The 26,779-nt window shown below is 37.9% G+C and overlaps 1 protein-coding gene across 5 annotated transcripts; it reads left to right on the top strand.

The window, feature by feature from the left end:
• The first annotated feature begins 7,469 nt into the window (after positions 1–7,469).
• MTRF1L (mitochondrial translational release factor 1 like) lies at positions 7,470–20,002 on the top strand. 5 transcript variants are annotated; one of them, XM_036249253.1, is made up of 7 exons: positions 7,470–7,759; positions 11,309–11,388; positions 14,672–14,855; positions 15,305–15,468; positions 16,948–17,065; positions 18,755–18,891; positions 19,639–20,002. In XM_036249253.1, exons 1-7 carry the CDS (start codon positions 7,501–7,503, stop codon positions 19,837–19,839), a joined length of 1,143 nt encoding a protein of 380 aa, XP_036105146.1. In that variant the 5' UTR covers positions 7,470–7,500; the 3' UTR covers positions 19,840–20,002. The 5 variants fall into 5 exon arrangements, with proteins under 5 accessions (XP_036105146.1, XP_036105147.1, XP_036105148.1 ...); XM_036249254.1 differs by having other exon boundaries at positions 7,501–7,759; positions 14,697–14,855; XM_036249255.1 differs by lacking the exons at positions 16,948–17,065; positions 18,755–18,891; positions 19,639–20,002 and having other exon boundaries at positions 7,501–7,759; positions 14,672–14,728; positions 15,305–15,461.
• Positions 20,003–26,779: the final 6,777 nt, after the last annotated feature.

Raw genomic sequence — 26,779 nt, 5'->3', positions numbered from 1 at the left:
CCAAAACAGTTGTGTAATGTATGTACTTTAGTAAGAAAAAAATAATAAGCTTGATAACTTAGTTTTGGAATATAAAGAAAGAATTTAATAAAGGAATGCCTACATGTAGCATCATAAAAAATGTTGATGAAAAGCATCGTTCCCTGTGGCATATTTTCCTTGAAAATGAAATCCAGTGAAAAGCTGTTTTTAACCAAGACAAGTTTTATAAGGGTTATGAAGAAGATAATTCTCTATTTCAGACCTTACCTGTTTTCACATAGTATCTTAAGAATTGCTTATTTTTCAAATGTTGAAACCAAACTATTTAATTCTCATCCATAATTGAAAGGCAGTGCAGTGCTCAAATCTCTTAGCTGCCATATTATTTTTTAAAGTATCACTAAATCTGTATGACAAAATACTTGCCTGACATGGGCATGTACTTTCGACATTCAAGAAAATAGTATTCTGTTGTGCACAGACACAAAAATCAGTGTCGTATTTATATCAAGGCGTTACATTTGAATATTAATACCCCCTGGAGGCTATTTTTTTAATCTTAAACTTATTAAATATAATATTGAGCAATCTAAAGTGAAAGTTTTAAAAGTATTTATATCCACTGAAAATACTGGCCTTATATTAAGGATGATATTAAAATTATAGGTTTTCTTTGTCATTTTTAACTACCTCTCATTTTTTAATTTATTAAACATTAACAAAACAAGTTTGGGTTTTCTTTTTAAATTTTATTTTACTTGAAAGGTTGGCATCATAAGTTTCTTTTTCCATAAATTTAAGACATTTTAAGACTTGTTTTTTTAAGTGAAGTTGATTTTCTAATTTACATAGAATTCAGGAGAATTGTTTAAAAGGGCTATTACCTATTCCCTATGCAAATATTTTAGCTGTTGCAGTGTTTGACAAAATGGGATTTTAAAAAAAGTTTGCAGAGTAGAAAAAAAAAAAATGTTCTGTTTACACTGGCGTTGCTGACTATCCTACCATATTCAGCACTTTTAAATACATTATTTATGAAAATGTACTTAAAATACATGATAGAAAATATTTATAATAATCATTTCTTTTAACAAATGCCTGTTTTTGTCTGAAAGTGTTAGTGTGTTAAGACATACTTTATCCATGTCAATTAGATATTTACTATTTGAATAATAGTTTTCAGTTATATGTTGAAAAAAGATAGCTATAAAGATGTTTACAAAAAGTCATATTTTTTTCCTAAAGAGTGAAGAAAAACCTAAAAGCATTATCACTTCTATTGTGAAGTTCTATTGTTCCTGTATTGTTAAAAAAAAATTTTGGTTAGAATTGAGTTTATTATGCTACTATGATGTATACACATATATGTTGTATTATCATACTTGTTGCTGTGTTTGAAGAACAATAAATTGGTGCACATGACTAGAAAATATGTAATATACTGATATACTGCATGCATCAATCTTTTAAAATGTAGACTTTATATTCCTGTTGTTGCTATATATGATGGTGACCTGCTAGTCAGTCATAAGTTATCTTTATAAGATACTTTGGACTCTTAGATGAATTGTCTGTTTGACAATACTTTTAATATTTTACCAAATGTAAAAGATAAGGGCCCTTATAAAGAGTCCTGATCTCTAACTTGGGCATTTGTAGAATACAGACTTTGAAGTTAGTATATCCTTTTGAAACCTGACTAGGAAGTTGTGTTGAGAATGATTCTAAAGTAGATTTACACATTAGATGTTGCTAATCATGCTATGTGAGTTTTTCTGTGCTAAATTCCTATTTTGGGGAGGAGAGTGTTTCTCATTTAATTTCAAAATGTTTAAAGTTTCTATCTAGGAGTATGTCTGTATATTTGCAACTCTATAAATTTTTCAAGTATGGTATAATTCCTTCTGTTTTAATTACAGAGCTATAATAAACAAAAAATGCCCTCAAATGGTGTCTATGCTACCATTCCAAGAGCACAATAATCGTTTGGGTAGAATTAGATTTTTCCTAGTGAGTGAATTCCTCCCTGAGGAAAAATTCGCACTTTAGAAGGTACACTTGTGTTTTAGATTGGCAATATATCTTTGCATACTGTTAGAATCTGCTAATGCACACAGAAAGAGGTCACTGCTTTTTCTATAGTGCCTATAATGGAAAGAAAAGTAGAGGATATAGATTATATATAAATATATATATATATATATATATAAATAAACTGGAGAGCCAGATTTCTTCAGAGATGGGTCTTGTATATAGATCACATAATAATGGATGGATGACACTTCTTTACTCTGGATAATTGTTATTATGTTTACCTAAAGGTAACATAGATATCCCAACAGTGTTAAAGGGCAGCTCTAAGCACAGTAGTGCACTGGCATATGAACAACAATAGCAAAAGACAAGTTTGATGTCAATGTCATTAAGTGCAAAAATCAAGACCATTAAGAGGTCTTTGTTTTTAATCTTAAAATATGTACATAGAATGACCAGTTCTGATATCTGGTCCTGGTGCATGGGGTGTTGAATAGTAAGTATCCTTTAATTAATGCTGCCTAGGTTCTTGCTTACAGAATCAAATGTGTATCATATTTTTACCTGATAATTCAGTTTTGCGAAAGGACTATAGAACTAGCTAAATGATGTTTGTTTATTAGGGCAAAAATACATTGTCACCACATTAAGCTGATTTAAAATAATACCTGATTCTTAATTTTTAGTTTATCTATTTTTTCTATACACTTTTTTAACCTACATTGAAAAAAAAGTCATTGTAGTTGTGACAAATAAAATCTGCAAATATACAATATATCAGATGTATTGAAGAAAAATAAAATCAGAAAATAAAATAAGAACTTTTTGAGCACCACCTAAATTTCTTAGATCTAAAATGCCTATAGCTAGAACTCTATGAAGCATGAATTTTGAACTTTGCGCTGCATACATTGGCAAATTATTGTGAAAGCTGGTAAAGATATTTCCAGAAAATGTTCTGGTCTATGTATTTATAGTGACATTTATGACAGTTAATTTTCAAAGTATATATATATATTTTAAAAATCACTTTTTTTTTTATCCTCACCCGAGGACATTTTTCCATTTTTTGTTCAGATAGAGTGGGAGGGAGAGAAAGAGAAACATCGACATGAAAGGGACACATCGAGTGGTTGTCACCCGTACGACCCATCCAGGGCCGGGGACAAACTGCAACCAAGGTACATGCCCTTAGCGGGAACTGAACCCGGGTCTCTCCGGACTGCAGGCTAACGCTCTAACTGCTGAGCCAAACCAGCCAGGGCTTCAAAGTATATTTTTGCAAAGCCTTATATTTATGTTCTCCTTTCAGTTCTTTATAAATTCTGACCAATATAAAATGTTAGTTCTCCTGAGAAAATAGTATTAAATCTGTAAAAATTTTAGCTATCCCTCACTTGCTACAACTGCAAATTATTTACCAGTAAAACTGATACAAAAAACTTGCTTCAGATCTTCCCTGCAATACTCTTAACAGTTTCCTTGCAACACGCACCAGATTGTGAAGTTTAATTTCCAAATATGAGGCTTTAATTATAAATTTGAGTTCAAGCTACATTTTTGTCTTATGTGACTTTGGGCAAATCATTTATCCTGAGCATGTTTCCTCATCTTCAAATGAGGACTATACTTAATTTACAGGATGGTCATGAAAAGGAAATGAAATAAACATGGAAAGAGTAAAATGTTACATATAATGTTATTTTAACAAAGTTCTCCAGCTCAATAATAATTCTCATTTAAAATATATATATTAAATGCTGTTTTTGATGCATGTTTCCCATATTTTTTCAAACCATACTTTAAAAATATAATTTAATTATTCATCCAAATTAATACAACCAAGCTTATTTTCAGATGGAGGAACATATGAATGTTATTGCTTTGTTAAAAAATGTGATGCAAAATCACCATTTTCAGTTCACCAACATCACCCTGATTCTACAATCAAGAAAAAATATCACACACATACACATGGAGATATATATATATAGTTAGATGTGTGTATGTGTGTGCATATCTATAGGCTTAAATCAAAGTTTAAATAAGAGAAATCATTTGAAAAGTTTACTTCCTTTGGAATAAACAACATTCCCAAGAATGGGAAGAATATAAATATCAAGTAATTTGCCAAATAAGTATATGGAGTGTAGAACTAAAATTAAATTATGAGACTGGCCATTAGAAAACATTGATATGGACATAAAATAGAAAGCATTTTTTAATATTACAGTAGTATGATTTTTAAAATAATTTTACCATGAAAATAAAAGAATAAAAGGTATTTGTGTATTCATAAACTTTTTTAAATCAACATTTTATTTTTTGAATAGTTTCAGAATTACAGAAAAATTGCAAAACTATTAGACAGCACACCCATGAGCTATCTGCCACATAATGAACCAAAACCAGTGCATTAAGTCTACACTTCATTCAGATTCCCTTAGTTTTTACCTTTCTGTTTCAGTATCCCATTCAAAATACCACATTACATTTAGTCATCATGTGTCCTTAGGCTCCTCTTAGCTGTGACAGTTTCTCAAACTTTTCTTGCTTTTGATGACTTTGACAGATTTAAATAGTGGTCTAATATTTTGAAAAATGTCCCTCCATGGAATTCAGCTGATGTTCTCCCCTTGGTTAGACAGGTGTGTTTGGAAGGAAGACCCCAAAAGTAAAGTGCTGTTTATATCACTTGATATCAAAGGTGCATATATCATCATGACTTATTCCTGGTGATGTTGACTTTGCTCATCTGGCTGAGATAGTGTTTGCTAGGTTTCTCCGCTGTAAAATAACAGATTTTTAAGAGGTTATATTGCACATAAATTTACTATACATTTACACTGAGCTAAAAAATTATGAGCAGATTCCTCAGCACTGCTATTAGGTTCCATTGATTGATTGCTAACAAGTACTATGAAGAAAATACAATGAACTGAAAAGTGAAATGGGAAAATTCCCAGTGTGACCTTGAATACTTAATTAATGGAGGTGAAAGTGAATTTTTCCTTTGAAATAGTATAATTTAATTCTCTGTATCTCTTTGGTAGTAAAGATTTTAGTCTTACTAATTGCCATAATAGGTAATTTAAACAGATAATCATTTTGCTGAGTTTTTCTATACTGCTCGCCATTAAACAATAAATACTGAATATTGAAATAATGTAAAGGACTTGACTTTTTCCCCCTTGCTTTAACCTACTTGTCATAAATACACTGTTTCTTATATATGATTTTAGTATGTTTGCTAATTATGAAAAATAATTTAAATGTTTGGTTCTGTAAAATTTATCACATTGAACATGTGTAATTTTTTACTACCATGTTCATCACACTTAATAATCTATATCCTTATTTTGGACTCCACCAATATTTATTAGTGGACCATAAAGAAATTGTGAATGCATGAATACAATTTAAGAGATACCGTGCTTATTTTGTAATGCCAGAATAACTAACTGTAGGTACCTATAAACTGATTAGATAATCCAGATTATTTTTCCTCCGATTTAAGTTGTTTTGGGTTTTTGTTGCCCCTTTGTTGAGTCTATTTTATCGTTTTACTTATGTATAGTAGATTTCCTGAAAATACGAGAATTTTCAACATGTAACAGAATTTGAGCATGACGGTAATGTAAGAAAACTTAGAAGTCTCAAACTGTGTATTTGAGTTTTCAAAGTAAATCAAATTACAGCTGTTTTCATTTGACTATATTGTGTAAACCTATGGATATTATTGTAAAATGCACTGCATTACACTTTCTAAAAATGTTTTGAATTAATAAAGAATCCACCAATATATCCTTAACAAATTACTGTTTCCTCATTGGTGTAACATTATAGGAGTAAAAGGTACACTTATATTACTCAAATGTCTTATGCATCTGAGGGAAAATAATTTGACTAGATTCTTTACATTGTTCTATAAGGTTATTGTTATCAAATTTTTGCACCTTTTATAAATAAAAGTATATTCTTGAAATGAATTGTTTTGAGAATTAAGATGAGAGATGTATCATGTTGAATTCAAATGACTCCCACCATACCTGTGGTTAAAGAATTATTCAAAGTTCTGACTTGGGAAATAACTGTTCCTAGTAGATATAAACAACTTGCTCAGTCCTATTTCATATCAGCTCAGAATTAAAATGGGTTTCACTACCACCTTAATGGAAAACGATTTTATCAAGTAGTGTGGCTTGACTACACATTCAAACTGAGTCAAAAAATTAAGGTAATTAGATGGAGCCTCGAAGTAGCAAAACCTATTTTTGCCGTATATTTGGAGGCATCCCATTCTGCCACTTCACTTTGCATTTGTATGTAGAGCTAAGGAATAAAGAGGCAACACAAGCTCCTGTTGTAACCTGAGTGGTTTTGATTACATGACTCCAGGATGACTTGACCTTGTCAAGGGCATATTTTACCTTTTTCCCCCCCAAAGGAATAAATTACAAGCGTTTTCAGTATTTCGGCTCTCTGAACAGTGAAAACACCCCTTAGCAGACCCTGCTCAAATCAGATAGTGGGAGTTTCCAGACCGGTCCTTTCACACACATCCCCCGCCCCCACCGGGTATTTATTTCCTCATAGCCACGCCTCTGGTGAGCTGTGAAAGTCTACTGAATAGTTAAAAGCACTATTTCAATAAACTTCAGTATTCTCGGTCCCGATCCAGTATGTCGAGTTTCGGGGATCAGGGCAGAAGACTTTGCTCCCCTGCGGTTTGTTGGAACAAGGCGTCAGGCAACCTCCTGGAAAAGTAGCCAGGGGGAACTAGGGGCGAGTGCGAAGCGCCGCCGGGAGACCAGGGGGGGACGGAAACCGTTCGGGAGCAAGTCACTTAGGGGCCGACAGGGAGGGAAAGGCGACTTTGCGAAATCACTCCTTGGCTGCCTTCTGCACACTCGCCACGTCGTGATCTGCACGAACCCTCTCCACCGACGCAAAAAGAAACGTTCAGCTCTCGCCCTGTTTCCAAACAAGTCGCTCTCGGAAACGAAAGGCCCGGTGGGACCGCCACTTGCTTCGCGGAGACCTCGGCCGCGGGGGCGAGCACCGCCGCCCCGCTGCGGCGCCGGGAGAGCCGCCGGGAGAGCCTCCGGCCGGGCCCCGGAAACCCATCCTCGACGTCAGGAAAGGAGTGGCAGCCGGAGACTTGCCCCTTTCCGCCCAACACCCTAGCCTGTCACTTCACGGGACGTTGGTGTCACAGTGTTCGGGGAGCCCCAGGTCTCCCGGATCCGCCCCTACCGACTTCCGCTCTGCGCCTTCAACTTCCGGCCTCCGCGAAGACGCCGGCGTTGGAGGGTTTGGCCGGAAGTTCCCGCAGCCGCTTCCAGAGGCCCTTTCACACCCGCGCGAGAGCTGGGCGGGGCTCGGTCAGCTCTCGCCCCTATTTCCGAATTCCGCGCGGCGTCGCGAGACTCGCTCGCTACGCCACATCCGGCCTCGGTCCGCCAGGGCCGTCGCGGCGTAGCGATGCGGTCCCACCTGCTGAGGAGCGCCGCTCGGTGTCTCCGCGCGCGCCCCGCCGTGGCCCCGGCGCGCCGGCACCTAAGCTGCAGGAGCCCGCCGCTGGAGGAGCTGTTCGCCCGCGGCGGGCCCTTGCGGACCTTCCTGGAGCGCCAGGCACGGTCCGAATCCCCCCTGCAGGTCGGGGGGCCCGAGCTGGTGGCCGTAGCCAAACTGCTGAGCGAGAAGGAGCAGGAGCTGCGGGAGACCGAGCACCTGCTGCATGGTAAGGCCCGGGCCCAGGCAGTCGGGGTTCAAAACATAGTCCTGGCTCGTTTGCCTTTCCCGCTGAGCTGCTGGTCAGGTGTCTACACTGTCCCCGAGCTTGAAGCCTCTGTGGTTTGGATCCGAGGTCAAAGCCCAGCCTCTCTTATTTGAGCCCTTGTGTTCCATTGACATAGTGCCCCGCCCCTTTACAGTCCTCGACGTTGATTGGTTGAGCGCTGGGCACTGTCCGTGGTAGGCTCCGCAGCGGTGTTTCTCGGAGTAGTGAAAGGACCACCGCAGCGGTGTCAGACGAGGTGCGTGCTGAAACCAGACATTACACTCCGAGTCTGAGACCGGCGTGTTTTTAACAGGTTTTCCAAGTGATTTGTGTGCATTCAGATACGGAGCCTGAGTTGCTGCATTTCTCTAAGCTCCCAGAGATGCCGAGCTACTGGTCCATGGCCCACACGTTGGGTAGCAGGGCTCTAGAGGGGGAGTCACAGTCTATTTGGGGAAAGAGACTTAATTATAATACAGCTGAAAAATGAGAACAGATATCTGAATAGTCCTAGGAGAGCAAGGAGAACTTGTTGGGAAGGCCTTGTGCAAGAACAAAGGCCCATCCTTAGAGGATATAATACTACTTTAACCTTGACCCTGTACCATACTCCAGGCTTTGCTTAGCTTTCTTTAGGTACTAACTCATCAGTTCATATAACAAACTATGAAGTAGGTACTATTGGCCTTCTGACAGAAGAGGAACCTGAAGCATAGAGGTAAAGTAAAGGCTCAGGTTACAACAGCGTTTAAGAAATGGGGTTTGGATCGAAATGACCCCGGGTCGCATGCTTTTAATCACTGTACTCTTTGTTAACCAAGGGAGAGGTGAGATGGGGAAGTGCCAGATTGGAACATTTTGTAAGGTGTCAAATACTAATCTGAAAAGGTTGATTTGATCCTGTTGGCAGAAGGGAACCAGCAGAAGCTTTTAGACTGTGGGGTGAATGTTCAAAATAGCTTTGTTGCTTAGGAAGCTGGATTTGTGGTGGTTTAGAAGTCAGCCTGGAATGAGAATGAAGATGGCATGGAGAACAGTTAAAGGCTATTGCAGCAGTGTAGGTCAGAGTTAAGCAGAGTCCAAATTAAGTGGTTTAAGAGAAACAGCAAATGTCCAGAGTATTTTTAAAAAAGGCTATTGGGGAAGATATCTTTTGGGGAAAAAATTAAATTGGTTTTATAGCTTAAGCCAAGCTTAAAATCCAAGTGGATTTAAGGATTAAATATTTTAAAAATCAAACTGTAAAGAATTTAACAGAAAGTTATTTATTTATTTTTTTGCTGGCAGAATGCAACTCAGCTTCAAAACAAAAAATATCTATCAGCGACTACTGAGTTCTTACTACTTGTCAGATACCACTAATTACCAAAAAAAAAAAAAAAAAGGTATGAAACTACTTTTTAGGCACAGCTGAATGAACAGAAGTTTAAGGAGCTAAGTAGATATATAAGTGGATGAGTATTTTGTTTTAATTTCTTCAATGATGAACAGAGTGTTATAGCAGAATGACAGATCTCAGAAGGGAGGGGGTTGTGGGGGATGGCAAAGAGATTAACCAAAGAACATATATGCACAGCCCATAGATACAGATAATAGTGTGGTGAAGGTCTGGGGTGGGGAGGGGACTGGGTGAAGGGGGGAAGCAATGGAGGACATCTGTAATACTGTCAAAAAAAAAAAAAAGAGTAAAGACTGGCATTTAAAAGGATATTGAAAGATAAGCAGGAAGTTGCCAGCTAGTGTAAGAGAAGGGAATTGAAGGCACAGGTGACCAGTAGAATAAAGGACCAAATTGGAACATTAAATATGGCAGGAGCATAGAGTAGGTGTGGGAATTGATAATATAATAAAAACTTGAAACCAGAAGAACATTTAAGAACCTTGCATGACAAAGAACCTGGATTTGTTCCTATAGATCATGGGAATTTAGTATGTTTTTAAGCAGAGATGTGACACCTTTTTATTTATTTTTATGTTTTAATACTCACCTGAGGACATTTTTGCATTTATCTTCAGATAGAGCAGGAAGGAGAGAGGGGGGAGAGAGAGAGAAACATCAATGTGAGAGAGACACATCGAGTGGTTGCCACCTACATGACCCCAACTGGGGCTGAGGACAAACTGCAACCGAGGTATGTGCCCTTAGCTGGAACCAAACCTGGGACTCTCTGGTCCGCAGGCCAACTCTCTAACTGCTGAGCCAAACCGGCCAGGGCATGACACCTTTTTAAAGAAGATTAATGTTGGCATCAGAGTTGGGGATGAATTGGAGTGTTCTTCAGAGACCTTGGTGGCTGAAATTTATTTAATTATTTGTTTATTTAAATTAAATTACTTTTAGACTTTGGTTCCATTTCCTTACTCTTACACAACACTACCTTTCAGAACTGAAAGGTACCTTAGAGATCATCCAGCTCAGATCTTTCATTTTACTCTTGAGTTAACTGAGACCTGGCGAAGTTGGGTGTGTTCCCCTAAGAGAACAGTGGCGGTTGAACTAAGGCTAAATTCATTTTCCCCGTTTCTGAGTCATCATATTTTTCATTTCCCCAAATTTCTTCCATACCACATTCTTGGCAAAATACTTTCCTGCCTTTCAACTAACAACTTTGTGTACTTGCTTGTCTCAATTTTGCTGTTGTCATTATCTCTCCTTGAATTACTCCTTTTTTCCTTTCTCTGTTCATCCCAAAAATAAACTTAAAAATAAATTCTACAATGTACTACTGTTTTAATATTTAATCACATAATGTTTTAGGCTGTTATTCTTTGTGAGTTTTTCTCCCCTAGAAAAATAAAAAGAAACTAAAGTTATCTCAAATCTTGCCTTATGTATGTTATCCCGTTTCCAACATAGTTGGTTCTTAATCATTCACCAAACATACTATATATTATAATTTTTTTATGGGTTGCATGTGGTTCCATAGGGTAGGAGAATGAGAAAATATATTGTGAAAGGGAAAAATGAAATCTCAAAATAAAATAAGAGTAAAGCCTGAGAGAGAGGAGTACTTCATGTAAACATTCTGTAAACATTAGGTAGGGTCTAATGTTTGGGTGAATACTTTATATTAAAGAAATACTTACTAATGAGATAAGAAATAACTTTCTAGTTCTTAATTCAATTTTGGTTTAACTGATGGAACCTTCTGTTCTGACTAGCTCAATGCATTATTTGTTGTTCAGTCTAAGTTGGAAAACTAAAAGAATATTTGTTAATATGGATATTTCATGGAAGTAGAATTATAGAAAAGTTTAAGAGCTTCCTTATATGTAGAGATTCTTTTTAAAAAATTTTTATTCTATCAAAAAAAAGTGTTTTTTTTAAAGCTACATGTTTATGAAAACGAATGCATAAAATGCTATTTTTAATTAATGAAGTTATTAAAAAGATAAGAAAAACATTTTATTTTCCCTTCAGCTACAATGACAATAAAATTATTTCCTTGAATTTGTATGGCAATTTAATACTAATTCCGGAAAACTTAACCTACTGCCTTTATCTCTTAGATGACAATGAAGACTTAAGGAAACTTGCAGAGAATGAAATAACTTCGTGTCAAAAAGCAATAGCTCAATTGAAACATCAGGTATAGTATTTGTTACTATAAGGCGTTAGTGCTTTATTTCTAAAGAATTTCATTAGAGATTAGTAAAAACAATTCAGGACATAATTAGCTTGTTAGTATTTAGAATTATAAACTGTGTTTTAAAGCAGAAAACACTCCCCTTGGTCCTGTTTTTATCATACTAAAAGGATTGAAGAGCTCTGGCACGTGGATGAATGTCACATTAATAGGATTTGCCAGAAAGGCACTGAAATATTGGTATATTCTATATCCCCTCTTTTGGTTTTTTAAGAGAGATATAGTGGAGTAGATGAGTAGGAGAGGGCGAGGGGTGATGGTAAATTGTGAGCCCTTCAGGAGTTGGCTGACCGTGGAAATAAAAGCAAACCTGTATGAAAAAAAAAAAAAAAAAGGAATACTTCTTTTGTTGTTTTTTTTATCCTCACCTGAGGACATTTTTCCATTTTTTAAGATAGAGTGGGAGGGAGAGAGAAGAGAGAGAGAGAGAGAAACATCGATGTGAAAGGGACACATGGAGTTCCTGCCACCCACACGACCAACCAGGGCCGGGGACAAACTGCAACCGAGGTACGTGCCCTTAGCGGGAACCGAACCCGGGTCTCTCTGGACCGCAGGCGACGCTCTAACCGCTGAGCCAAACTGGCCAGGGCACTTCTTTTGTTTTTTAAATGTTTCTTTATTGTTGAATGTATTACAGTTGTCCCCCATTTTTGCCCCCCATTGACCCCCTTCTCCCTGCTCTCACCCCTCTCTTACCTTCCCCACACTATTGTCTGTGTCCATTGGTTATGCATATATACATAGAAGTTCTTTGGTTTCTATCTTCCTGCCTCATCTCCCCCCTTCCCTTTGCAGTTCCTCAGTCTAACAACCAATTTATATTTCTTAATCCCTTCATCTTTTTCACCCATCCCCCCAACACCCCTTACATCTGGAAACCAGCATCTATGAGTCTGTTTCTGTTCTGCTTGCTCATTTTGTTTGTAGAATCAGTTGTTGATAGATCTGTATTTATTGCCATTTTATTCATATTTTTTTGTCGTCTTCTCCAAGAAGACCCATCAACATTTCATATAATACTGGTTTGGAGGTGATAAACTCCTTTAGCTTTTTCTTGTCTGGGAAACTCCTTATTTGGCCATCAATTCTATAGCTTTGCAGGATAGACTAATCTTGGTTGTAGGTTCTTGCTTTTCATCACTTTAAATTTTTCTTGCCACTCTCTGGTCTGCAAAGTTTCTTTTGAGAGATCGTCTGACAATCTTATGGGAACTCCATTGTAGGTAATTAACTGCTTTTCTCTTGCTGCTTTTAAGATTCTCTCTTTGTCTTTAACCTTTTGCATTTTGAGAATGATGGGTCTTGGTGTGGACCTCTTGGGGTTCACAGGTCTGGGCGTGGACCTCGTTTGGGACTCTCTGTTTCCTGGACTTGTATGTCTATTTCCTTCACCAAGTTAGGGAAGTTTTCTGTCATTCTTTTTTCTTTTTTAAAAAAATTTTTTTCTTTATTGATTTTAGAGAGAAAGGAAGTGAGAGGGAAAGAGAGGTAGAAACATCAATGAGAGAGAACATCGATTGGCCACCTTCTGCATGCCCCCATTGGGGATAGGGCATGTGCCCTGACTAGAAATCGAACCAGCGACCTCTTGGTTCATGGGTCGATGCCCAATCACTGAGCCACACCAACTGGGCTGTCATTATTTTTTCAAATAGGTTTTCAGTTTCTTGCTCTCTCTTCTCCTTCTGGCACTCTGAATGTTGGTATGCTTGAAGTTGTCTCACAGGCTCCTTACACTATCCTCATTTTTTTTTATTCTTTTTTCTTTTTGCTGTTTTGATTGGGTGTTTTTTGCTTCCTTTTATTACAAATCGAAGGTTTCCTTCTTGTCTTGTCTTCACCTACTCTTCTACTGATTCCCTGTAAGTTATTCTTTATTTCATTTAGTGCATCCTTCATTTCTGATTGGTCCCTTATTATGCTCACCAAAGTAACCTCAGCCTCAGCCAGCACATCTGTCCTGGAAAAAGCTGCCTCTCCAGTCCTCTCCTCGATGCCAAACAACTCAATTCTTCCTCATATGTCTCTGGTACCTTTCAGGCTGCCTCCCCTCCACGCTGGAGCTCAGAGGGAGCAAGTTCGAATAAGTCCGTGCTGGGGCCCTTTAAGAGGAGCTGTCTGGGCCTCCCTCAGCCTCAGCTCCCACTGGTCTTTACATTATGGGGACTTTTCTTCCTGGTACTGGAACCCTGAGCTGGGGTGCCTGGTATGGGACGGAGACCCCTTGCTCCTCAGGGAGTGTGCTAACATGTTCATAACCCCATAATTGATGATTGGTAAATTATTGTGCTGACTTGTTTATAGCTCCATAATTGATTGGGAAAGTCACTGTGTGCCCTCTAGCTGAACCTGTTTTGTAAAGACCTCCTGAACAAAGAAATTGTTGGGAGCCCTTTTAACAAATCACTTAACCTCTGTTAACCCCATTTTCTTTTATATATAAAATGAGGGAGCCCTGGCCAGTTTGGCTTAGCGGTTGAGCATCGGCCTGCAAACCAGAGAGTCCCGGGTTCGGTTTCCGCTAGGGGCATGTACCACCAAAAAAAAAGCATATAAAGCTTTAAAAAAAAAATGAGGGAATTGGGCCAGGTCACCTCAAAGTGCCTTTTCATTTCCAAAATCGCAAGTTTCTTTTCCTCATTAAAAAAGCTTAATTAAAAAATACAAATGCATTTTTTTTCTGCCATACTAGGCTGTACATTTCTTTTTTTTCTTTATTGGTATCGGAGAGAGAGGGGGGGAGCGAGAGGGAGAGGGAGAGAAACGTCAACGAGAGAGAACATCAGTTGGCCGCCTCCTGCATGCCCCCCACTGGGGATCAGGCCCACAGCGGGCCAGTGACCTCCTGGTGCATGGGTCGACGCTCAACCACTGAGCCACACCGGCTGGGCTAGACTGTAAATTTCAAAAAGACAGTTAGAATCTTTTGCATTCTACACACAGGAGTGTCTTACTCATAGCGAGTACTTAATTATTAACTGAATAGAGAACTGATATAAAGTATACATGAACACCAACAAAAAACCTGTTTTTGCTGAACCTTATAACATAGGTGTCATATTAATCTTTTTTAGAAATTATGCTTATGTGGTTCTAATTAGCATGATGTTTAGACAGTAATAGACATTATTAAATCATTTAATAATTAAATGATTATTTACCTCTTTTTTTAAAGTTTTAAATAATTTTTAATTATAGAAGGGGTAATATTTTTTATTTACAGATTATCTTACTTTTGGTTCCCTCAGAAGAAACAGATGAAAATGATTTGATCCTGGAGGTAACTGCAGGAGTTGGGGGTCAGGAGGCAATGTTGTTTACTTCAGAGATGTTTGATATGTATCAGCAATATGCTGCTTTTAAAAGATGGCATTTTGAAACCCTGGAATATTTTCCAAGTGAAATAGGTCAGTGAACTGCTTAATTTGTTTTGGGAAAAGTGTAGATTTATCTACATATGTCCTAGGAAAAGGGTTGGAAAGACTAGGCTTTAGAATTTATTTGTAAGGATGCTTAAGTAGTTTTATGCTCATCTTTACTTAATAATTTTGAATGCAAATTTTGAAAGGGCCTGTAAGATGTTAGTCATACAATATAACTTTCTTTTAAAAGTAGTAATTTAGTTGTGTTATTGAGTCAGTTAACACCATAAATGCTTTATATTTAATAATTACAAGCAATAAATATATTTATTTAAACACTGAATATCATAGAATTGTTCAAGTTTTTCATATATTTTACCATCTTATAAGTTGTTTTGTAGCTCTTAAAAATTTGTCTCAAGATGGTCGAAGTGATGGTTAAATTTTATAAATGGCAAGAATAAAAAGGATTCTGTTTTCCCAATATTTTGAAGGTGGGCTTAGACACGCATCTGCCAGCCTTGGGGGTCCAGAAGCCTATAAGCACATGAAATTTGAAGGAGGTGTGCACAGAGTACAAAGAGTGCCCAAGACAGAGAAGCAAGGCCGCATCCACACCAGCACCATGACTGTCGCAATATTACCGCAACCTACTGAGGTACAGCATCACTGTCCCCTCTCCGTGGGATCCTGGGCCTAGCACCAAGCGTTGCCCCAGAGTAACACTCCCTTTACTGAACTGTGCATCTCCTTTCTTATCATTTGGCCTCATTACATATTTTGAGTTATTTTTGAAAATCTGGTATCTCAGTCCCATATGTATGGTTTTTACATTAGATGGTAAGAATTAAGGATATATAAGTTATCTAATCACGCATTGTCTATTTATTAATTTTTCTCTACCTCTAAGCTTAAAGTGGTTATATTGAGACCATCTCTACAGGAGAAACAGTATTGACCTACTTTAAATAGGGTTTGAGATTGTTTGCCTTTATGACTTTTGCTTTATGTTGACTGGTTCTCAGAGTATCAGTAGCAAGAATCCTGTTTTAAAAAAGGTGACTACTTAACAGAATTATTACTTCATAACCCAGTCATATTAAAATGGAAACATATTGTTACAATGTTCACACTGAGTATACTTTATTCTCATAAAGAAAATTCAGTTTATATAATATTTATAAAATAACTCAGTTGGTAAGTTCTGTTTTACTTACATCCCTTCTGCTGAAAAGTGGTAAGACGTACTTGTCATTCAAAATGAAGTCTGAATGATTTGAGGAGGAAGTTTAATTGAGGGTTTCTCTTTATTAATTTTTTGGGAAAGTGCTATTTGACTGTCTAACAGGAGCCATACCTAGATACTAATTACTGTGGTGTAAGCATCTTGGGGATGGAGGAAGAGAGTTTTCAGGAAAAGATGGAGACTGAGGTCCATGTATCATCTCATTTCATTCTTCTAACAACTGCAAAGAGGAGCCATGTAGGGAGACATAGGGGGCCTGTGAATGGTAGGATTCCTACTGCCAGGGTTGTAGACGTGTCAGAGTGGCCCACAGTTATTCATGAAACAGAGCTTTTTAAACCTTGTGCTTCTGATGGTGACTGCCAGGAAAAAGCATTATCCTGACATCAGATCCCAGTATATTTATGAATTGATTCTTGGCTTTGCCATTTCCTTTTGCCTCTCCTCTGCCTCCAAATATGTTCAAGTTCTCCTTTAGTTAAAATTTAACTAAATTAAAATAAGCCTTTCCCATAGTGCTTAAGCTAGCAGTTATTTTTCCCCTCTGTTAAAGTCGTTTTGAATTAAGAAATGTTCTGCAACATTTCATTTAAGCTCTTATACTTACATTTCTAACATTAAGTTCTACTGTTCATGTGGTAAATTTATAGAAAAGTCCAGTTTTTGAGGGCTAGGGAGGGTTTGTTTTTGTGTAGTATATTTTGATCTGCTACTCTTCCAAAAAGAAAAGTTTGAAAAATGGTATCCTTATACTTTCTGTTCTTAAAATTAAGCCTTCTAAATCTCATAAATTCTATACCTAACATTTATATTTATAAATGGATAGTTTGTGTTTTTGAACAGTTCATACGTGTAATATTTTTAAATCCCAACTTTTCCTCTTATGTATAGATTAATCTAGTGATTAATCCTAAAGACCTGAGGATTGATACTAAGCGAGCCAGTGGAGCTGGGGGGCAGCATGTAAATACCACCGACAGTGCTGTCCGGATAGTTCATCTTCCAACAGGTTTGTACTTATTTATTCAACACAAAACATTGAAGGAAATCAAACTGAATGACTTGACTACTTTTCCACTGAAATAGATTCTCAGTTACCAGAGCAATATATACTAAGGATTGTTATTAAATACTTGATTTATTTAGACTCCTTAGCTGAAACTCTACAGAGTAGTTAGTTGCAAAGCCGGGAAGACGAAGGGATCTACACCCAGGGAATTTCCGTATTGGTGACTATGAAGAGAAGGTGTGGATAGCCCTTCCAGGTAGCTTTCTCAAATTTATACTTAGTAGATATAACTATTAAAAAAATTCTCATAGTAAAGTCATTATTTTGGGTTCTTCTTTTATCAGAAAATGCTTTAAATCACTAGTTCTTAGCTTGTTTTTTAAAGGGTGACGCACATGGATTCTTTTGAGGAGGTGAAAGGTTGGATCCGCTACCCAGAAACATGCTTATATGCAAAGTTTTATGTATAATTTCAGGGGCTTCTTTCCATTAAGTCCACCCACAGACCTCCAGGGGTTCTGATTCTAGGTAGACAGGTGACAGAGCTATATAAATATTCCCTGAGCCTTCAGTACTCCGTTAGGTAGAACTGCAGTGATACACATGTGATAAAGAGCAGATGAGAGCAAACCTGAGTCATCTAGAAAGACAATACAAGGATATCTTTTCCCTCTCGTCAGTGTGGTTCTGTTGGTTGGAGCTTCATCCCGCCGTACACCAAAAGGTCACAGGTTCGATTCCCTGTCAGGGTGCTTACAGGAGGCAACTGATGTTTCTCTCTCACATTGATGTCTCTCTTCCTCTATCTCTGAAATCAATAAAAACATATCCTCGGGTGAGAATTTATCTATTTATTTTAAACATTTCCTTTATTGATTTTAGCTAGAGAGGAAGTGAGAGGGAGAGATAGAAACATTGATGAGAGAGAAGATTGATTAGCTGCCTCCTGCGTGCCCCCCATTGGGGATCAGGTCCACAACCTGGGCATTTGTCCTGACCTGGAATCGAACTGGTGACCTCTTGTTGCATGAGTCGATGCCCAACCACTGAGCCACACCGGCTGGACCTCGGGCAAGGATTTAAAAACAATTTTTAAAAAAAGAATCTCTTACAATAACCTATCTCAAATAGGCATAATTTCCATTGATTAGTAGTGCTGATAGAAGGGATGGATCGATGTGTTTTTGTTTTCTTAAATATGAGGAAATTCTCATAATAAACTTTAAGATGATGTCTTATATAATACATAGTATACAAACTAGAATAGAAAAAATGGATGGGAGTCTTCAAAAATATTAATAGTGATGCTCTCTGGTAATAGGATTAGCTTTTTCATATTTTACTTCCTTTTTTTAACTTTGTGTATTTTCATTTCTGTGATGAGGAGGTTTTTTTGTTGTTGTTTTTCGCCCCCTAAGTTATGGTGGCTGGTTGAGAGCATGGAAAAGCAATTCATATTAAGTTATTAATATTTATTGTGTAGTATGTATGCCTTCATTACAGAAATACTTTGCTCTATAGTTCAAACTTAAATTTGGAGTTTTCTGTTAATTCTTCCTTTTGTATTAGAATCCTGTGTGTCTCCTCATAAAGGAAGAAGTAAAAGGACAAGCAGGAAAAGGAGTATTGCTTGATACTAAATGAAGACATTTTTTATTAAAACCCTTTAATTCTCATAACACTATTCAGGTGTTGTTTCCGAATGCCAACAAGAGAGATCTCAACTGAAAAATAAAGAGATGGCCATGAAAAAGTTACGTGCAAAACTATACAGCATGCATCTAGAAGAAGAAACAAGTAAAAGATACAATGCTAGGAAGATTCAGGTAAAACCAAAATGAAAAAATACTTCTAATGGATAAACATTTTAAATGCAGTAACTCAGTTTTTATATATGGTAAAATTATTCCAATGTATTTGTCAAAATAAGAAAACAATTCATGTTGTTCAGCTAAGGGCTACACTTGTTTTTTGGTCATCTTAAACCTGTGCTCTGTTTTCTATATTCAAGGTTGTTTTCCTCAACTTTTAATCTGTTACTAAAAAAAGACACAAGGAATTTCCAAGCTGAAAATTATGGAAGAAATATGGAAAGCAAACTGAGCTTTCTTCCTATTATTTAATTTTATAACTATAGAGTCATTTTATTAATACTTTATTAATGGGAAATTCATCACTTTGTCATCATTGAGGATGACTAAATTAATTCACAGAGATACATATTTTTAGTTACCACTTGAATATCAGTGTGCCACAGTGTACATGTACATTATCACTGTGTGGTGGGTGTTATGTGTATTTCAGAGATGGGGAAACTAAAGTTTAGAGTTGAAATAAATTGCCTGAAGTCAGAGCACTGGAATGGCAGAGAGGATTCAGAGTCTAATCTGCCAGCCTTTAAAGCCATTGTTCTTTTTCCTCCATCATGTTCCCATGTTATTGGGGAGTCATGTTAAAACTTGGTTCTTACATCACATTTCAAATTATAAAGCAAAACTTAGTCTTCAGTTACGTTAAATTTATGGGTTTAGTTGTCTTGAATCTAACTGTATATCTTTTTTTAATATATATAGATCGGAAGTAAAGGAAGGTCAGAGAAAATAAGAACATACAATTTTCCACAGAACCGGGTCACAGATCACAGAATAAATAAGTCACTTCACGATCTTGAAACTTTTATGCAAGGAGAATATCTACTGGATGAACTTGTACAGTCATTGAAAGACTATGCTGATTATGAATCTTTAGTAGATGTTATTTCCAAAAAACTTTAAATTGATTTGTTATTAAAGACTTTTATAACTTACAAAAATACTACAGCAAATCACATTGTGTGTAAATAATCACCAGTATTGTCTTGAAAAACATGAGTTAACACAGTTGGAAGCATTATGCATTAAAAAAATTGTTTTTTCTTTATTGAATTTAGAGAGAGAGGAAGGGAGAGGGAGAGACAGAAACATGAATGAGAGAGAAAGAACATCAGTGGGCCTCCTTCTGCATGCCCCCAGTGGGGATTCGGCCCACAACCTGGGCATGTGCCCTTACTGGGACTCAAACCAGCCACCTCTTGGTGCATGGGTCGATTCTCAGCCACTAAGCCACATTGGCTGGGCAATGTGCATATTCTTTAAGACAATTTATATACATCTCTCAATGCATTAGTAGAAAATATACACATGACTCTATAGTTTGTATATTTTGGGCTTCTTAAAAGAAGTAGACAAAGGAGTCATTCTTTGTTTTATGTAAAATATTTAATGAATTACAAAAAAATCGGTTAAACTATTAGGAAACACTTCAAACATAGTAGAAATATGACAGTACTTACTGTATTAATTAAGGTCTAGTAGGGAAACAAACCGCACCATTAGTTTTAATGGGGATAATTTTGCTATAAGTTTTTAACTGATGATGGGATTAGCTGCTGGGGACAACTCTGATACACTGTAACTCAGAGTATCCGAGGAAAGAACACCCTTGGAAGGGGCTTCCCTGCTTTCCCCAGGTGCAGGGTCAGGCCTGCGGGAGACGGTGTGGCTGTAGCTCACTTGACAGAAACGTTCCCTGGGTTGCCCTGGGCCAGAGCTGGTCTGCAGGTGGTGGATCAGGCCTTGTAAACAGTACCCTCAAACCCTCAGAGACTGGTAAGCAAGAAGCCTTCCACCAGGGTGTCAGCAGTTGTCGGATGGTGAGCATCAGTAGGTGTCTGCATTAATTAGTCCTCCAGGAAACAGAGCCAATAGGATATGTGGATATGTAGAGACAGATTTATTATGAGGAATTGGGTCACATGATTATGAAGGGTAGCAGTCCACGACCTGCAGCATGGGCCAGCAGGCCGGAGGCCAGGAGAGCCAGTGCTGCAGTGGTCTCAGGGGAGGCCAGTCGTTTTGCTCTTTCCAGGACTTTGACTGACTGGATGGGGCCCATCCACATTATGGTGGGCATTCTGCTTTACTCATTGTTTACTGATTAAGTGTTAATCTCATAAAAACACCCCGAGTAACATTGACCAAATATCCAGGCACCCTGTGGCCCAGCCAAGTTGACACATAAAATTAACCGTCACTGTCCAAGAGCACTCCTCAGTGTGCCATAGAAACAAGAGGAGAGGGTGCCCATTGGGAACAAGAGGCCCGTTCCTACTGTACTGTCCGCCCCCCTCCCCACTGGCAAAGCTTAGCATGGTCCCAACTGGCAAAGCAGAAATGTTCACAGGTCCAGCTGCAATATCAAAGTATGACAACAGGTGGAGTTGCTGAGAGAATAAAAATGGTAACTGGCGCAAACACCCATACTCATTACCTTGTTTCAATAGTTGATGTTTTCATATTTGCTTAGTGTTAGAAGTTACAAATATTGTTATACCTCACCCTTAAATATTTCAGCTTGCATTTTAAAAAATGACATTATTAGCCCTGGCTGATGTGACTCAGTTGAACATTATCCTGTGCACCTAAAGCTTGCTGGTTCGATTACCGATCAGGGCACATGCCCAGGTTCTGGGTTGGATCCTTGGTCAGGGTACCTTCGGGAGGCAAACAGTCGATGTTTCTCTCTCAAAAATCAATAAACACTTATTTTTAAAAATGACATTATTCTATATCATTTGCTATCATCATACCTAACAAAATTCAAATGATTCCCTAATATTTTGAAATACACAATTCAAATTTCCCATTGCTCCCCAAAATGTCTTAATTGGTTTCTTCAAACCAGGATTGGTGTCATTTAACTTGTTCCTCAAGTCATGGTATTTTCTACAAACTGGAAGTTAGAGCTCACGACACATGCTCCCCCCTTTCCCATGACTTGGCATTTCTGTCCGGTGTGAATGCTCTGATGTGGTGAGATGCATTAGATTCTCTAAACAATAATGACAGAGGAGACAAGTGAATTCACCCTTACGAACCGAGAATTTACTGTTAAAACTGCGCTTAAAGCTCTATCGGTATAATCTTATATCAATATTTCTCTGTCATAAAATGTAAGAGATTAGTTGCTCCTTTTCCCATGGGAATCCTGGTTACTGTTAACTCCTCTGAGAGGAATGACTGGAGATCTGGGCCTGAGGGAAGAAAGCCCAGGATGTTTGCTTGGGGCTGCAGACACCTTGGTGTTGAAAGCCACCCTGAGTAAAGAAATGTGACTGATAAAAGGTTCTGTGGTGTGTGTTCTTCACTGCAAGGAGTGGCAGTAAGTTCAACGTGTTTAACAACAAAAAGGAAACTACAGGATAGGTCAGTTATCTGAGAAAAGCTGGAAATACTGAAGAACTTTAATGCTGAAGAATTTTTTTGAAAACATGGGGTCAGCAGGACTACAATGATCAGAGTTCTGCCTACTGGTAATGAATAAATGTTAAACTTAAGTAGTCACAACAAGGTAAGATTTCCAGAGAAAACTCTCACTGCTAAGCTTGTATAATTAAAATGTTTGAGATTTAGGAGACATTTTGTTAACTCCCAAAACTGCACCCTTTTCCATATGTGTTAGAAATCAACAGTGTAGTCTGAATTCTTATGAGCGTAATGTACTACATAAATTCAAAACTACATTATGATTGGGTAATGGATTTCCTCCTTGAGTCAACCTTTATTAGCCACATTTCCTTAAAATCCCCAGCTTGTGCTAATTTGCTGAGTAACTTTATATTCATAACTTATTTCACCGTATTGCTTTAAAAGGGAGGTGTAGAAAAACCATTAAAGATGGGTTAGAACAGTGGTTCTCAAGCTTCCTAATGCCCGACCCTTTAATGCAGCTCCTCATGTTGTATGTGGCGTATCTGCACGAGGGCGAACCCGCCTGCAGACGGATGGAGGCGCGGTGTCTCGGTGCCTAAGACCATCGGAAATATGTGTTTTCCAATGGTCTTAGGCGACCCCTGAAAGGGTCGTTCGACCCCCCAAAGGGGTCACAACCCACTGGTTGAGAACCCCTGGGTTAGAACTTAAAGCTAGCCAAAGGTTATCAAATACATCAGAATTTTAATTTGAAGAGAATCCCTCTCCCCTGTAATATTCTGCTCATGAAAGGCATTCTGCCTTCACAGGAATAACTGGTGAACGCTGCTTCCAGTGACCTGTGCAGTTAACGCAGCAAGACATCGGCCCATGCAAGCCCGTCCCAGATTTATCACTTTCCTCCTGGTCTTTCAGGGTCTTTTCTGAATGAAAGGGACATGTCTACAGGTTATTAAACATTACAATTATTTTTCTTTACCTCTTCTAATAGGTAATAATTAGAAGAGTTGGACTGAGATTGTGAAGGATTTCATTCTGTAAGCAAGGAAGAGACAGTAAAAGTTGACTCATTCTCCCCCATCCTGCTCCACTCCCATCACTCTCTGACCCAAGGAGAAAGGTGTGAGAACATTACTAATGAGACTGGAAAAGAACTGGGCATCGGTTTTTAAACATCCTGCCCATTTGAACATCATAGTTTGCTGGAAAAAAAATCATCATAATACCTAGGTAATTTTAACTATCAATTTAAGATATGTATCAGTAGTGTTATGAACACGTGCAGAGTGACAAATTCTGGTCTGTGAAGTAATTATTAGCTCCCACCTCACACACTAAGCTATTCTAGTTATTCCCACATGATCATATATACTTTTTGAACCCAGGAAAAGGTAAGGGTGGAGCAACATAATTTTCACCTAAAGTCTACAGGGACCCTAATTCTAACATTTTAAGAGCCTTGGAATTTTGTAACTGTACAAATAACACTTCTACACAACTATCTTAATTATAAACCAAGAGTTGTTATTCCTACCTGTTTATGCTGTTCTCTCTGCCTGGAAAACACTCAGTTTACCTCCGCAGACAGATTTTAAGGTCCAACCTAAAGGCCACCTTAATACTTAAGCAGAAGTAACTGCTTTTCATTGATATTCCACAATACCTTACCGTACCTCTATGACGACATTATGGCAAGGGAATAAACTCACTGGCTTACTCCTGTCTCACGATGTGCTTAATAAGGAAATGGGAAAGGGCGAGTCAGGGGAGTCATCTTGCTGTACCCCTCATGTTATCTAATAGAGGAAACTGTTTTCTTCATTCTTATCTCTTCAGGAGCTAACATCAAGCTCTAAATAGATGTCCAAGAGGCAGTTATAGCTGAAATGTCTCTAGAAATCTGGTGTATTGTTCAGAAAGAACCAAAAACTAAACTTAATTTTAAAATGGCCTACCACCCCAGTTAATCAAAACTCATTCAGCTAGAATGGCAATTTTGAAGATGTAATAAATGGGTAATCCCTCCGTTTAAAATGAAACTTGTCATATTCCTCTATAACCCATTTCTCATTGTGTGATCTTGTTTCTGTAATGGTTTAACCATTCTTCCTTTCTCAAATTTAAAATGCAGTCACCTCTTCCTCACATAGTTTATTGCTAACTCCATCTCTCCTACTAAACACTCTAATCCTTTCTGATTCCATTACCACTACTCTTGTCCAGAATTAATTCTCTAATGCACTATTTTAATAGCCCCCTGACTTCTCGCTATGCCCTCTATCTGCTAGTTCAGGTTACATATACATAATCGAGACTCATCTTCCTGTAAAGCAAGCTCTTATCTCGTTCCTCCTCTCAACAGCTTGATAGGTTCCCACTGCCTCCCAAATAAAGCTCCAATTCTTAAGTGTGCACAGACATCCGTATCTGTATCCAGCATCATTTCATATTAGCCCATTTCACATACCAGCCCCCTCATGTCATATCAAATTACATCTTTTTTCACTGACAAATGCACCTGATTTAAGCTTTTCCCCATTATGTTCCTTGCCATGGAAGGCCTCCCTCCTCTCCCTTCCTTCAAAAGACATCCCCTGCATGAGTATTTCTCTTCTACAGGCAATCTTGCCCCCAAAGGACATTTGGCAATGTTTGGAGACAGTTAACACAACTGGATGGGGGAGTTATAGGCTAAGAGTGCTGCTAACTATCCTACAATGCACAGGACAGCCCCCCACAACAGAGAGGCATCTGGCTCAAAATGTCAACAGTGCTGAAGTTGGGAAACCCTCTTCTACAGATTGTTCACTTATCCTGTCATATACAAGTAACTCCTCCATTCTATGAAAAGTCCTACTGTAACTGTAGGATGTATTTGTCCAATGTTCCATGATAGCTATATTTTATATACGCTATCTCCTCCCCCTTACACCCCATAATGCTTTTATTCAAAATTATTGACCGAGCGTCTCATGTCTATTAGGCGGAAGGCCCAGATAGTAAGCACAAGGACAGGTCCCAATTATTTTTATACACTCCCTAATGTCTTAGAAGTTGTAGGTAATAATAATTTGCTGCAATATTGAGGGCAATTCTCTCTGCACTTCACTTTGCATCCAAAAACTCAACAACTCTAATACTGATTTGCAGAGAGGGTTACCTGCTGACATCTTGTAAAATTCAAAATAGCCCTTTCCAAGTTTCTCCTTAAAAACGAAATTAACAGGTGCTCCTACTGGACATACTGGACAAGTTAACAATAACAATACAATATAATGAAAGCTCTAACAGTTAAATATAAATATTAGGCTGGTGTTGTTCAGTGGTTGAGCGTTGACCCATGCACCAGGAGGTCACTGGTTCGATTCCTAGTCAGGGCACATGCCCAGGTTGTAAGCCCGATCTCCAGTGGGGGGGCATACAGAAGGTGGCCAATTGATGTTCTCTCTCATCAATGTTTCCATCTTTCTCTCCCTCTCCCTTCTCTCTCTCTCTAAAATCAATAATGAAAATAATAATAAATATAAATATTAAGTAACTTAATAAAGTAAAAAAGAATCTTGACAAACTTCCAGCATGCAATAAAACATGGTTGGCTCTTTATATTACCTTATTATTTTGATTTTTCCAATAACATATTTTAGTTTTTTTCTGAAATAGATAAATACATACATAAATAAATAAATAACTGCTGGAGAATACCTTTTTAAGCTGTGGTTACGGGTCAAAGGTTACAGTCCAGGTGCTCAACTAAGTAAATGAGAACCTCTGCTCCCTTCAAATTTCACATATTTGTCTGCAACTGAAAATAAAAGAGGTGAATAAAGATGATCTCTAAGGTCAAAAGGGAAAGTAATGTGAAAACGTACTATAAACAAGGTGGAGTCCTGCAAATATTATCAGTCCTCAGCACAACACAGAGGAAAGTACATGGTCTCCTGCAGACGAGTTGGAGTCTTTCCTGACTAGCTGTGTGGTTCTGTGGGAATTAACTTACACTTCTAAGCACCATCATAAAATAAAAATGTTAGGATTAATGTGAGAATTAAAGCCTAACATTTCCAAAGTGCTTAGTAGATGAAGAGCTACTATAGTTTTAATATTCAACAAAAATCCCCTTGCTGAAAATCCCTTCAAATTACTTGTTGCAACCAGAAGAAACTAACCTCTACATACAGACCCACAGAGTCTTACAGGATCTGCTTCTACCTTTTTGACCTCTTCTCCTACTGTCTTTCCTGCTCAGCGCCCTCTAGACACCCTTCAAGCCTGGAACAAGCCAAATCTTTGTCTTTTCGTCTGCTTTTTGTGCAGATCTTTGCATTGACAGCTAAACATTCAGATCTTGATCCAAAAACTCAAAAAGCTTCCTGACCACCCAAAGTCATTATTCGATGCCCATTCTCTACCCCGTTTCGTTATGTATATTCCTCTTTCATTCACTGAAATTAATTGCCAATTTCTC

Source organism: Molossus molossus, unplaced genomic scaffold (genome assembly GCF_014108415.1).
Source record: "Molossus molossus isolate mMolMol1 unplaced genomic scaffold, mMolMol1.p scaffold_m16_p_8, whole genome shotgun sequence".
NCBI lineage: Eukaryota > Metazoa > Chordata > Mammalia > Chiroptera > Molossidae > Molossus > Molossus molossus.
Note: the sequence above shows the minus strand (reverse complement) of the source record. Positions and strands in the feature narration are given on the sequence as shown.

What these genes read in the sequence shown, in the direction of transcription:
- MTRF1L (XM_036249253.1), top strand. Translation starts at nt 7,501, where the DNA reads ATGCGGTCCCACCTGCTGAGGAGCGCCGCTCGGTGTCTCCGCGCGCGC. An exon ending in GATAGTTCATCTTCCAACAG is followed by an intron (nt 17,066 to 18,754) that starts GTTTGTACTTAT and finishes AACACTATTCAG; the next exon opens with GTGTTGTTTCCGAATGCCAA. An exon ending in ACAATGCTAGGAAGATTCAG is followed by an intron (nt 18,892 to 19,638) that starts GTAAAACCAAAA and finishes TAATATATATAG; the next exon opens with ATCGGAAGTAAAGGAAGGTC.